This window comes from Haplochromis burtoni, unplaced genomic scaffold (assembly GCF_018398535.1).
Source record: "Haplochromis burtoni strain Fernald_Lab_line unplaced genomic scaffold, NCSU_Asbu1 Contig_18, whole genome shotgun sequence".
Lineage (NCBI taxonomy): Eukaryota > Metazoa > Chordata > Actinopteri > Cichliformes > Cichlidae > Haplochromis > Haplochromis burtoni.
This window is the reverse complement of record NW_024582379.1, coordinates 3,565,497-3,578,765: the sequence shown is the minus strand read 5'-3', so window position 1 is coordinate 3,578,765 and position 13,269 is coordinate 3,565,497. Positions and strand designations below refer to the sequence as shown.

The window sequence follows — 13,269 nt, the reverse complement described above, 5'->3', positions numbered from 1 at the left end:
GGGTAGACAACAGAAGCTTTCTTTAAAATGAGAAAGGTGAGAGTTCTTTGGAGTCAATGACTGCCTGAAGTTTAGAACCCATGAACATGGACATCCATGGACTCCCTTGTGATGCTCTGCCAGGCCTTGTTTGTGGGTTTCTCTGCCTTCATTTTTGTCTTCAGTGACTGAAAAGCTCCTCTATTGGGTTATCAGGTGACTCGACCATCTATTAATATCCCATTTCTTTGCTTTGAGAAACTCTTGGGCTGTTTTTACTGTATGTTTTGGGTCATTATCCATTTTCACAGCGTAGCATCATCAGATCAGTTCTGCAGAATTGGAGTGAGTCTAAGCAGAGAGTAAAACCCTGTGCACGTCACAGTTCATCCTGCTGCGTCTATTAGCAACCACATCAATAAACACTAGTGACCTGGTTCCACTTGCAGCCTTATGCCCATGCCATATACATACAGTGGGGCAAAAAAGTATTTAGTCAGCCACCGATTGTGCAAGTTCCCCCACTTAAAATGATGACAGAGGTCAGTAATTTGCACCAGAGGTACACTTCAACTGTGAGAGACAGAATGTGAAAAAAAATCCATGAATCCACATGGTAGGATTTGTAAAGAATTTATTCGTAAATTAGGGTGGAAAATAAGTATTTGGTCACCTCAAACAAGGAAAATCTCTGGCTCTCACAGACCTGTAACGTCTTCTGTAAGAAGCTTTTCTGTCCCCCACTCGTTACCTGTATGAATGGCACCTGTTTGAACTCATCATCTGTATAAAAGACACCTGTCCACAGCCTCAAACAGTCAGACTCCAAACTCCGCCATGGCCAAGACCAAAGAGCTTTCGAAGGACACCAGGAAAAGTATTGTAGACCTGCACCAGACTGGGAAGAGTGAATCTACAATAGGCAAGCAGCTTGGTGTGAAAAAATCAACTGTGGGAGCAATCATCAGAAAATGGAAGACATACAAGACCACTGATAATCTCCCTCGATCTGGGGCTCCACGCAAGATCTCATCCCGTGGGGTCAAAATGATCATGAGAACGGTGAGCAAAGATCCCAGAACCACACGGGGGGACCTGGTGAATGACCTGCAGAGAGCTGGGACCAAAGTAACAAAGGTCACCATCAGTAACACACTACAACGGCAGGGAATCAAATCCCGCAGTGCCAGACGTGTTCCGCTGCTGAAGCCAGTGCATGTCCAGGCCCGTCTGAAGTTTGCCAGAGAGCACATGGATGATACAGCAGAGGATTGGGAGAATGTCATGTGGTCAGATGAAACCAAAGTAGAACTTTTTGGTATAAACTCAACTCGTCGTGTTTGGAGGAAGAAGAATACTGAGTTGCATCCCAAGAACACCATACCTACTGTGAAGCATGGGGGTGGAAACATCATGCTATGGGGCTGTTTTTCTGCCAAGGGGACAGGACGACTGATCCGTGTTAAGGACAGAATGAATGGGGCCATGTATCGTGAGATTTTGAGCCAAAACCTCCTTCCATCAGTGAGAACTTTGAAGATGAAACGAGGCTGGGTCTTCCAACATGACAATGATCCAAAACACACCGCCCGGGCAACAAAGGAGTGGCTCCGTAAGAAGCATTTGAAAGTCCTGGAGTGGCCTAGCCAGTCTCCAGACCTCAACCCCATAGAAAATCTGTGGCGGGAGTTGAAAGTCCGTGTTGCTCGGCGACAGCCCCAAAACATCACTGCTCTCGAGAAGATCTGCATGGAGGAATGGGCCAAAATACCAGCTACTGTGTGTGCAAACCTGGTAAAGACCTATAGTAAACGTTTGACCTCTGTTATTGCCAACAAAGGTTATGTTACAAAGTATTGAGTTGTATTTTTGTTATTGACCAAATACTTATTTTCCACCCTGATTTACGAATAAATTCTTTACAAATCCTACCATGTGGATTCATGGATTTTTTTTTCACATTCTGTCTCTCACAGTTGAAGTGTACCTCTCGTGCAAATTACTGACCTCTGTCATCATTTTAGGTGGGGGAACTTGCACAATCGGTGGCTGACTAAATACTTTTTTGCCCCACTGTACATATATATGAGGGAACAGACTTCCTCTGGCCATAAAACTTTATACATTTTCCAATTATTTTCCAGCCTCTGAAAAGGTGGGACAGTGCACAAAATTGTCTGTAATTCCCAAACAGTTCATGCAAAACTTTTGAAAAAACAAAACAAGACACTGATTGATTTTAAAACCACTGCAGTGGTTTACAGAGGTAAAACTACAAGAAATATTAGTATTTAGATATTTAAGTAATTGTCTTTGTTCAAATAATTATGGAATAAGTATAATTTTGACTTTCTGTTTTTAATTCAGTTTAGTTTGTTAGTTTCTAGAGTTGATTTTCGTACTTGTTTAGTTTTTATTAGTTTCATTGTTAGTCTTTATTAACTCTAACTATTATCGTTATATGTCAAAGGCAAGGAAAATCTGGTATCAGATTTTTTTTTTTTTTTTAAATGAAAACGGTAGACTCAGTCTAGGATGTCTATCAATTTATTTTTAACCAAACTAACGTACTAGACCTAAACACACTACCTCTATATTTGTTTTTGTTTGTTGGTTTTACAAATTCAGAAAATATTTTTTATGCAAGTGAACTATTAATTTAATATCCTGTTTTTAATTTAGTTTTTGTTAACTATAATAACTTCGTTTACCGCTTTTACTGCCGTAGCTCGCGCGGCTCCTCGGGGCTGTTAGCTTGCTGTATCTCGAGTTGTTTGACCGTTTCCATGGCAGCCTCAATTTCCCGTCAATCAACTCTCCCGGCAGCAGCAGCAGCTGTGCCAGTCAGAACCGCTGAGACATGTTCGCCATCGACTGAAAACTCCCGTCTTCTTAAAGTAAGTTAGTTCTGAGTGTTTGTCGCGGTCAGTGTGATGTTTTTGTTTTCATTTGATAACTCAGAAACATGAACGTTTAACCAGGGAGCTTCAGACAGATTGGCCAGACGCTTTTGTGTTCAATACATCTGATTTGTGGGCTCATTCGCACTATGAAAATATCACTCTGCTTATAGGAAAGGCTCGATTGAGTCTTGGCTGCGGCTGAAAAAATAGTCCCACAAGTCACAGCTAGATGTGACACTTTAATACTCCAGATATTTGTAAGTAACTTTCACAGCTCTTGGACTTGATTTTCAGACGGGGAGATCCGGGGATTTATCGTCAACTCAAGTCAGTTTGGCTTGCTAAGTGGTCTTGGTTTCCTGGACAACTGGGTAACATACCCCCCGCCCCCCATCACCGTACTGCCACACACTCCTTATAACTTTCCTGTTAGCCCTGACTGCTAAGGGGGTGTAGTCTCCTATGTTGTCTCTCAATGCCTGCACTTTTGTCTTCACGTGCAGGACATGGCTGAGAGGAACAATAACGGAGCAGACAGACATGCAGAACATCCCCTGAAACTTCTTTACACTGGTCTGAAGGTTTAAAAGCATTATTATGTATTCCTCACTCTTATGTGTGCAGCCATTTATATACCCCCTTTTCTCTGCCCTCATAGATCTTAACGACAATAGCAGTGTGTTTGGATTTGACCACTGCGATCGCCTCCTGGATGCAATGGATGCTCAGCTTGAGCAATTGCAGGTTTGTGACTCTGTGATTGTCACTTTGCTCTGTATGTTTGTCTCTGTGCACATGTAGGCAAATTTAAAATGATAATAAAAATGATAATAACATAAGCAAGTATGATTAATTTATCCAGGTCATGCCCCAGAAATGTGAGCTTAATTGCAGCAGTGCAGGTAATTTATATCACAATAACAGCTCTATACTAGATTTATAAGTTTGTGTTTTCCATGTAATATTATGTAATCTCTTTTTTTTCTGTGTGTGGTATTTTTCTAGCTCCTCTTGGTTGGAGTCAGTCTCTGGGCAAAGATACGGGCCTGGAAAGTACAAGTGAACAAAATGGTACCCCCATGTCTGGTCTAGATTTGATGAGTGCCCCAGCAGTGCAGCAAAGATATGGTAATATTTTAATATTAGGGCTATTCACAGGAAAAGTTTTAAATTAACAATGTTTTTAACTGAAAAGGCCTTATTTATAGTCTGAGGTAAATATCTTACAACAGTGAAAATGATTAGTACTAGTGGTGACATAATTTTCCTTTCAGCACAAGCGACAGAAATGCAACCCTGATTTCCAAAAAAGTTGTAACTAAGTTTAAAATTGAAATATACAACAACCCAACTTTCTTGGAAATTATGTTGCTAAATGTATACATGCTTAATATGAAGCTGCTTAATATGAGAGTTGGTCAGGCCCCTGTGTTGTCTTCATAGGTGGCCTATAATTAAATGATATATATGTAAAGTATTGTGCAAAAAATCTCAATCCAACACTCATTTCTTTAGATTATACTTCCAGACTTTCTTGGAATTGTTTTAAAATGGTCTTGGGGAATAGTTCTTTATATCTTCTGCCTTAAATACTGTATGTATGTTTTCAGTAAATCACTGAAGCAAAATATGAAGAAATTAGAGGTGGCTTAACACTCTTGCACAGGACTGTGTGGTCTATGTTGATCACCATAATGTTAATAGAGTGGACTTTTCCTTACACCACTTCTCCTCTGCTCTACCTCAGAAAACACTGAGGGCTGCTCGAAAGATCCTGTAACTGGTGACAAAACTGAAAAGAGGTTAGACAGGAGGGACAAAGAGGAAATCGAGTCTTGTAGAGAGCAGGTCATCTGGAGGCTGGAGAGGCTACTTGGAGGCACCTGCAAGGAAGGAGGGCTGGCCGAAGAAATTGGCCCTCCTTCAGACAGTATCTGCACCGAGGACTTTGCTACACGCTTCACAGAGGAGATGGTGGAACTGACTTTTATAGATGTCAGTATGCAAACGTCGGATAAAGCAGAAGTGACTGGGAGTACAAACATCTCTGACAGCGGCGCTTACCAAAGTAAACAACATGAACGACATGTTTATGATGTTGAAAGAAGAGGTTCAGAAACGACTGGGGAAAGCAGCGATGACACACTCACTCCTCAGCATTCCCTGACAAACCAACCACGTCCAAACAAGAAGAGCTGTGTTTCTCATAGCGTTGGAGCAAATATATCACATGCTGGTGTGAAAGCAGGAGCTTCAGAGACATGCAGATTACCACAGCCTGAGGATGACAGCAGTGGTACAAGTCTGTATCTATAGAATCTTTGAAAGATAAGCTTTCAGGCATGTTTTAACTTTGCTTAGTCAAAGGGGTGAGGATTGAGAGAAAAATGATCCATCTGTCTTCCAGTTCTTTGGCCATATGTCTGTCCATCTGTGTGTTCGACATGTGATTGAAGGCATGTTCTCTACAGATGTTTGACTGTATGAAAATCATTTTGGCAAAACAAAAATGGTGCCTGAATACCATTATAGGTTGAGGAGTGTTATTACTTCTCGTCTAAAGTAGTAAGTCAAAAAATGGGCTCACATCTATGAATGGTTATAATTCATACCCAAAGCATTAAATATATCACATGCTCTCCCTCCACTCAAATACCAGAACTCTGGATTTGAGCTTTTGGACTTGAGGCCAAACTTTCAACTCAGCATGCACATAACCTAATGCAGTGGTTCCTAAAACGGGGGCAGGGAACTCAATGGCTTCAGGGAGTCACTGCATGAAGTCATGTGCGACCGTGGAGAATAATGTTGAATGGATTTAAAGTTGCGTGAATGAATGAACATAAGTGCTAGTAGAGGCCTCTGATGTTAGCTTGGCTGGATTGCTAACTTTTCAAATAGAAGTATGAATGAAAACGTTTTATAACCATTGATAGATGTAATACAGGACACCTTTACGCCTTACGTGTACTGTAAGCTGTAGTTTGTTTTTGTTTTTTTTAATATATAAGTCTGTTTTCTTCCCTTTTCATTTCAGGCTTCCACAGCACAGAGTTTTTAAAAGACCCTGAAAATGTCAACAGCAGCTGTTCTCCTAAGACCAGGTGCTTGGCAGGTACCACACACGTTACACTGTATTACACTTGCATTTACAAGCACAGCCTACCACACTGATGCTTTTGGGATTCTGTTTATTTGAAATAGTGATTGTGGGCTGCTTGGTTCTTTTCCAGGAGTACCTGTGCTGAGCTTTGACACGGTGTCCATTGACAGCGACCTTGATACAGTCTGCACGGAGCAAGTCAGGCAGCACATTCACAAGTGGCCCGGTAAGAAACAGAAGATATGGAAGTGAACTAGTTTATAAATATGTGTAGACACAAAATATCAGAGTTTGAAAAGTGAAACTGAAAAATTTAAAGGGTAATGAATGATAATTACAAAATCTTTAAATATGAAGGATAATATCTACAAAAAGTATCCACTCTTGTTAGGATGGCACTCTCTCATTCGGTCTGTCACAGAAATTAATGGCCAGTGTAGCAACCAGACTGACATAACAACACAAGAAGAAAGTGAATCTCGGTCTACATCAGGTAAGAGCTGACTACTACTATTTTATTACTATAAAATACACAAAGTAGTAAAGTGTCAAAATAATTTTCTTGTCTTTATTCCCAAAGTGCAGAGATCCCCATATGGACCTGTTTGTAACTGTCAACGTAACAGGAGAACGGCATATAGGTAAAATAAATCAAAGTATGAGCTGCATCTATGTTAGTGCACACACAATAGCCTCAGGAAACTTCAATATGACAGGTAATGCACTAAGAGGACAAGCTCTGAAAGCTCTTAATACAATAAAGAGAAAATTTTAATAACTTCCAAAATCCAATTAAAATCTGCCTTTAAATATTTGGTTGTGTCTTTCTGCCAATTGTGCTGTAGGATAGTTGGTTGTATGGTGGGGAAGTTTGGGTTTAGAGCTCTACCCATTGGGACAAACACCCAACAGTATCTCTAATATGTAAAATTCTGCAAATATATTTTCAATGCACACAGAAAAATGCCAAAAAATGTCCGTCAAGCACACAAAATTTTTAATTACCCTAATATCAGCCCTTAAGCGTAAGAGATGAACCCAGAAGAAGAACCTTTCATGTCAGCTGGTGATGATTCTGAAGTGCTTCCTGTCAAAACCCAGTTCTGCAACAACACTGCTTTCCAAATATCAATCAGAGTAAAACAGTGCAAAGAAATCTATGTAAAACACTGGAAAGAAGAAACTTAAAAGCTACAGTAGACAAGGATGTCATCTGACCTTGAACATAGATTAAGAATTAGCAGAATAGGAAGGAACACTTACTTTAACAAATTAAGTTCTATAATTCCAGATGTCAGTCACCTAAACTTAATCTCAAAATTAAAAATACTCCTAGGGCAAGTTCTCCTTGTTTTTTAAATACTTTTTCAGATTTGTGTATTCTGCTCTCATGTGTATTCAGACCTGCGAGTTATTTTAGTGACACAGATGAAGAAATGAGCTGCTGGAGCAGCAAGTCCAGGCCTGAGAGGACACTGGACAAGATGCAGTCTGAATGGGTCAAGGTGATTGGCCGACTCTCTGACCTCCGACAAGTAAGACTAAACCTCCGGGGGAAATTTATTCTATTCTGTGTCAGTTGTATAAATTCACTTGCATGCATATGTATGAGATGGTGCTTAGCTTGTTTGTGTGTGGTTTAGAAATGTGAGGAAGAGGAGGAGACGCTGTGGTTGAAGAGGGCTCAGATAAAAGATGTTGAGGTCTGCCTCTCTGAACTTAGACAACAAAGGAAGGTAAAGTCCAGCATTTTCAAATGTTTTTCATGAGAATGTTTGCTGAAGACTCACTAACGTGTACAAGTAATGGTTCGTGCTGCAGCATGCCTTGCAGGAGTTAGAGCGACTGACTACAGAGACGGCACAGATGGAGGAGGAGAAGAGGACTTTGCAGTCTGTTCAGAGAGACAGCAGAGCAGAGAGGAAGTCTGTTGGGTATAAAATCTCCTCCTACTAACTGTCTCATTCAGAGCCATGTGCATTAACACGGCCAACATCAACATAATATTTGTCTGCATAAAGGAGAGTTTTCTTTATTGATAAAACATCATTTTGCTGCAGCCATGGTAGCTGGCAGCTACAGAAGATGCTGAGGCAGAAAGAATCATGTCTTCTCCAGCACAGAGACACCCAGGAAGATTTTACAGTTCAGCGTCTGTGTAAACAGATTCCAAAGGATGGATCCTGCTTCAAAGCAGTAAAAAAAACAAACCTAATCCTGTAGTTAGTGGTTCAGTCCTTGGTTTAATTTTGTTCTTATGTCATCACTTTCTCTTTTTATTGTTCAATAAACCGAACAATGTCATAATGTCGGTGCTGGAGCAGGAAGAAATGGAAAGACAGCTGGATAATGCCAAAACAGAACTGTTTGCTGAGCAGCGACGTGCCAGAGAAAAGCTGGAGTCCATGCAAGAGGTATCATAGCCTGTTTATAGACTATGTAGTAACTCCAAAAATACAAAGTTATAACTAAAAATATTTTTTGGTTTAATGGGACTCATTTTTATACATGTAAACATGAAATTACATTAAATTGTGCTTTTCTTTTTATAGTCTGCATTCACTTTACGAACAGAAATATTTATGATCTTCAACAATCCAAATGGAGAATCTAAACTTTAATCATAAGGTTGTGGATTTATCATTTTACAATTTTATTTTGGGCTTCTTTATCATTGGGATCTCAATTTCAGAGAGGGTGCTGAATGAAATTTAACAGACAGAATCCATTTTTGTTTGAGTAAAGGCAGATTTAGTGTCTGTTTTAAAATGTCTCTGAATATATTTTCCTTTTGGAGCAGAAATTGGAAGAGACTTGTGAAGAGCTCCAAAGGGCCACAGAAGCAGAGACGTCACTGAGAAACAGATGTGCTTGTTTGGAAGAAAAACAGATGCAGAAAAAGGGGCAGATTGAGGTAGCTTTTTTTTTTTTTTTTTTTTTTAAAAAAATACACTCCATCTCTTGTGTGTGTGTGTGTGTGTGTGTGTGTGTGTGTGTGTGTGTGTTACTGTTGCTGTCTCTTTTCCTGTTAGGCACTGGAGGCTCGAGTGAGTGGGCTACAGGGTGAGGTGGGAGAACATAAGATCAGGGTGGTAACTCTGGAGAAAGTGTTGGCCCACAAAGAGCTGCAGCTCCTAGATTTCCAGGAGCAATGCAGTGCCTTACAAGCAGAACGAGATGGACTGAAGGTGGAGCAACAGCACTTGAGGATGCAGCACCACAAAGCCCTGAAGGAAGTTGAAGAGCACGCCCACAGTATAATGGTAAGTGCTACAAATCCTTTTTTCTTGTTCTATAAGTAACTTTACTAATATGTTTATATTATTAACAGCAAGCCCAAAAGGTTTATTGTGACAGGTTACTGATTTCTCCTCAGTTCATATTCAGGCTAAAAAGAAAAAAGTATTCCTTTGAAAGTACAGACTAGAGAACTGTTTGGTGAGGGGTTGTATCTCAGGTATTCTGTAGTGTCATAAATGCATACATTTTATGTTGGGTGGCGTGCCATTGTTAAGGTTATTGCACTACATATTATACTAGTAAAATACTAGTAGGGTTACTTCTAAGAGGTCGTCCTCTCTTAATTTTGTAGCTAAAAGAAGAAGACTTAATTAAGCTACAGAAATCTCTGCAACAGCAGAAGGAAGAGGTAAAGAAACATGAAGAGGAGTTGCGTGTAGTAACATCGGAAAAGGTACACTGATAATCCTTTGACTAACATATGCAACCTTTCTAACATAATTGGATGGTATGAACAGAATGCTCTCTTTTTCCATTTAGGTGTACAAAGCAGTGAAGGAGGAGAGGAGGAAGTGGGAGGCAGAAAAAATGGAAGCTCTGGAGGTGCAGTGTGGGATACTGGAAGAGCAGAATGAAAAGCTCCTGGAAAGTTTGAGGAGCGAAATGCAGAAAGAGAAGAGTAAAGCATTAGCTCTTCAACATCAGGTCATGGAACTAAAAACAGTAAGGGATCTTCCACTCAGATAAATCTAAATACATTTTCTTTCCATGTTTGTATGATTTTGCTTTTATCTCTAAGAAACTGCAGGAGCTGGAAAAGGAAAACTGTACACAGTTGGCTGCAATTTGCAAGTCACTGAAAGAGGAGCACCAGGCGGAGCTACAGATGGCGCAGGTGCAGTGAAACCACAGAAAGCAGTCATGTTCAAACTCTAGATGTGATGTGACATCTTAGAAAAGTTGACCTGGTGTGCTCTGTAATCATGGCAGAGTCATAGGACAGTTCTGCAGCTCGAGAAGGATGTCCAGCTGGCAGTTAAAGAGGCAGACAGGCTCCGGGTGATGCTAGAAGAAAGGGAGAGCAGCCATAACCAAATCACATCTGAGATGGAGCAGCAACACCAACACTGGACCGAGCAGCTAGCAGCAGAGTGCCAGCATCTCAGCCTGTTAGTGGAGCAAAGTCAAGCCAAACAAAGTGCTGGAAAACTACCTCCCAGGTATAATTTTATGCCCAGTCTTCACAGCTTGTTTGTAATTGGCTTGTAATGCACATATCTTTGTCATTTGCAGTTTCACAGTAGCCGAGGCTTTTATGAACCTAAAAACACTACGAGAGCGGCTGAAGGCTTTTATTAGCCAACTGCACCAAAAGCTAGACTCACAGAAACAAACCAACGAGCAGCTGAGAAAAGAAAAGGTATCATTTGAACTTTACAGCACGCTAAATGTTTATATGGACATATTCAGTAAAAATCTCCCATTTTTCAGGAGCAAGAACTGAGCATCCAGAGGCAACAGCTGAGGCTGGAGAGAGATCAAGCTTTGAATTTTTTAAAGGAACGACTCATTCAGGTCTGAACCCACATGCTTAGACAAAACACACATGCATAGCATTAGAGGAAATTTAACTCCCTGTGACATTTTTGCAGGAACACATTGAGGAGTTGAGCAGCTTAAAATGGGTTCACATGAGTGATGGAGGAGTTCAAGGCGGAGGAGGAGTGGCAGCATGTCTCCGCAAGCAGTTGAAGGCCAAAGACTCTGAGCTCAGGCAGGTTCAGAGGAGCATGGCTGAGTGGAAGGGACAGACCGCAGCTCGCCTGGCACTCAAGTTTGAAGAAGAGTTGACGGCTGAACTGGAACGGTAACGTGCTCAAAACAAAAATGACATCCTCCAAACTAAACCCAGAATGCAGCCAGGTCATATTTTTCTTTTTGTGTTGCAATAATTTCCCAAAGCTGCTGATCTTGAATCAAACAATACTGTGACATGTATACAGTTTTTGTGCTAACTTTTGTCATCCCACAGGTGCCAGGCAAAGTTGTTAAGGGGCAGGTAATTTTGTGTCTTGGTAAATCGATGTTATACTAACCAGCTGTACAAGAGCATGATCTCACCTCAACTCAATGTGATGCGATGCTTAGACCATAGATCTAACATTATACATATACAACAGATGTTCATGCAGTTATGTTATTTACCCAACAACCAACCAAATTCAGGTTTGCGTTTTCTAGGAAGGCACCAAAACCACAAGATGTTAGGCAGAGGGAGCCTGAAAGACCTGAGGAAGAAATGGTAAATGGTTTGCGCTTCCTGTGTGAAACCCAAAACGTTTGTGTCCTTACTCATTGTTTATGCTATTAAGAAAAATCCTGGTATCATTTTTCTTTTAAGGAATACCAGAAATCTCTCAGCTCTCCCTCCCTCCAAGCTCTGAACTCCCATCACAGCTCCTCAGACATGGCTTCCTTTAAGCTTATACGTTACCTCCATAGCAAAGTGAAGCAGCTCCGTGCTGAAAATCAGGCCTACGGGTGGAGCTCACCTCCTCCCGATTTATCAGGATCCTATCTTGGAACAGTGAGTAAATTCTTCAGTATCTGGTTATTGTGAAGTGACTTTTAATGTTTCCACTTGATGAAGTTTACAGTAGTTATAAATTTCAATACTCCAAGTACTACTTGTAATTTAAAGTCAAGTATTTTTGTGAAGGTTTTGTAATATTTTTTTCTTAATTATCTAACCCACAAAATTATGTCTTCATTCATATTTAGTCTGACCAAAAAAATGCACAATGAAAAAATACAAAGCTTTACAGCAGTTTAAGGCTATTGATGGTGGTTCTCTGCACTCACATTTCCACAGATTATAAAATAAACTGATAAAACATTAATTCAATTCTATTTTATTTATATAGCGCCAAATCACAACAAAAGTCACCTCAAGGTGCTTCATAGATACAGAGAAAAACCCATCATATGACCCCCTATGAGCAAGCACTTTGGCGACAGTGGGAAGGAAAAACTCCCTTTTAACAGGAAGAAACCTCCGGCAGAACCAGGCTCAGGCAGGGGCGGGGCCATCTGCTGCGACCGGTTGGGGTGAGAGAAGGAAGACAGGATAAAAGACATGCTGTGGAAGAGAGACAGACGTTAATAACAGATATGATTCAATGCAGAGAGGTCTATTAATACATAGTGAGTGAGAAAGGTGACTGGAAAGGAAAAACTCAATGCATCATGGGAATCCCCCGGCAGCCTACGTCTATTGCAGCATAACTAAGGGAGGATTCAGGGTCACCTGGCCCAGCCCTAACTATATGCTTTAGCAAAAATGAAAGTTTTAAGCCTAATCTTAAAAGTAGAGATAGTGTCTGTCTCCTGAATCCAAACTGGAAGCTGGTTCCACAGAAGAGGGGCCTGAAAACTGAAGGCTCTGCCTCCCATTCTACTTTTAACACAAATTGCATGTTTCTTTAGAAGAATCTCAGAATGGTATCAGTCATGCATACAACCATGCTACCCATGTCTGATGGGAATATTAAAAGCACTAATTGTTTTCCAAATATTGATATTAACTGCTATTATTGTTTCATTCACAGATCCCTCAGAGTACAGACACAGATGGGAGTTAAAGCAACACAAAACCTTACACTGTGTGAGCGACTGCACACCAGTAATAGAATGCTCTTCAAATCAGCCTTATTTAAAGTTGTCCCATGGCAACAAATATAAATCATTCACTGTTCTAAGATAGGAGGTTAACAAGCAGGTCACAGTGACATATGGAACAACTGGAGATGTGGTCATCACATTCCTCTGTGCTAAGGCAGTAAGGTTTTTATAGCTTGCAGTGAGCTGTAAACGACAGGAGCTGACATTTCTCTGAAGACTAACAATCATGTGAGTTACCGTACATTAACCTCAAAGCTGGCAGGGCTTTAACAAAGTCCTTAGAAAATGCTTAAAAATACATTTACAGTTTCTGCAAGGCTGAAGCAAAATGTAACGTATTAAAGGCTTTTGAACCTGTCTACT

At 40.5% G+C, this 13,269-nt stretch overlaps 1 protein-coding gene across 8 annotated transcripts; it reads left to right on the top strand.

Annotated features, from left to right (window-relative positions):
• The first annotated feature begins 2,764 nt into the window (after positions 1-2,764).
• On the top strand, positions 2,765-13,264 carry si:ch211-102c2.8 (trichohyalin). Of its 8 annotated transcripts, none has more exons than XM_042218409.1 (29): positions 2,765-2,876; positions 3,177-3,253; positions 3,386-3,455; positions 3,541-3,626; positions 3,745-3,784; positions 3,888-4,010; positions 4,630-5,184; positions 5,920-5,997; positions 6,116-6,211; positions 6,377-6,478; positions 6,566-6,626; positions 7,388-7,520; positions 7,629-7,721; positions 7,807-7,919; positions 8,046-8,181; positions 8,307-8,399; positions 8,786-8,899; positions 9,018-9,248; positions 9,578-9,679; positions 9,766-9,948; positions 10,025-10,120; positions 10,216-10,445; positions 10,519-10,645; positions 10,717-10,800; positions 10,878-11,092; positions 11,258-11,284; positions 11,467-11,527; positions 11,627-11,812; positions 12,834-13,264. In XM_042218409.1, the coding sequence occupies exons 3-29, from the start codon at positions 3,389-3,391 to the stop codon at positions 12,864-12,866; spliced, it is 3,465 nt and encodes a 1,154-aa protein (XP_042074343.1). In that variant the 5' UTR covers positions 2,765-2,876; positions 3,177-3,253; positions 3,386-3,388; the 3' UTR covers positions 12,867-13,264. The 8 variants fall into 8 exon arrangements, with proteins under 8 accessions (XP_042074343.1, XP_042074340.1, XP_042074342.1 ...); XM_042218410.1 differs by having other exon boundaries at positions 2,786-2,876; positions 3,157-3,253; XM_042218406.1 differs by lacking the exon at positions 3,177-3,253 and having other exon boundaries at positions 2,766-2,876; positions 4,630-5,178.
• Positions 13,265-13,269: the final 5 nt, after the last annotated feature.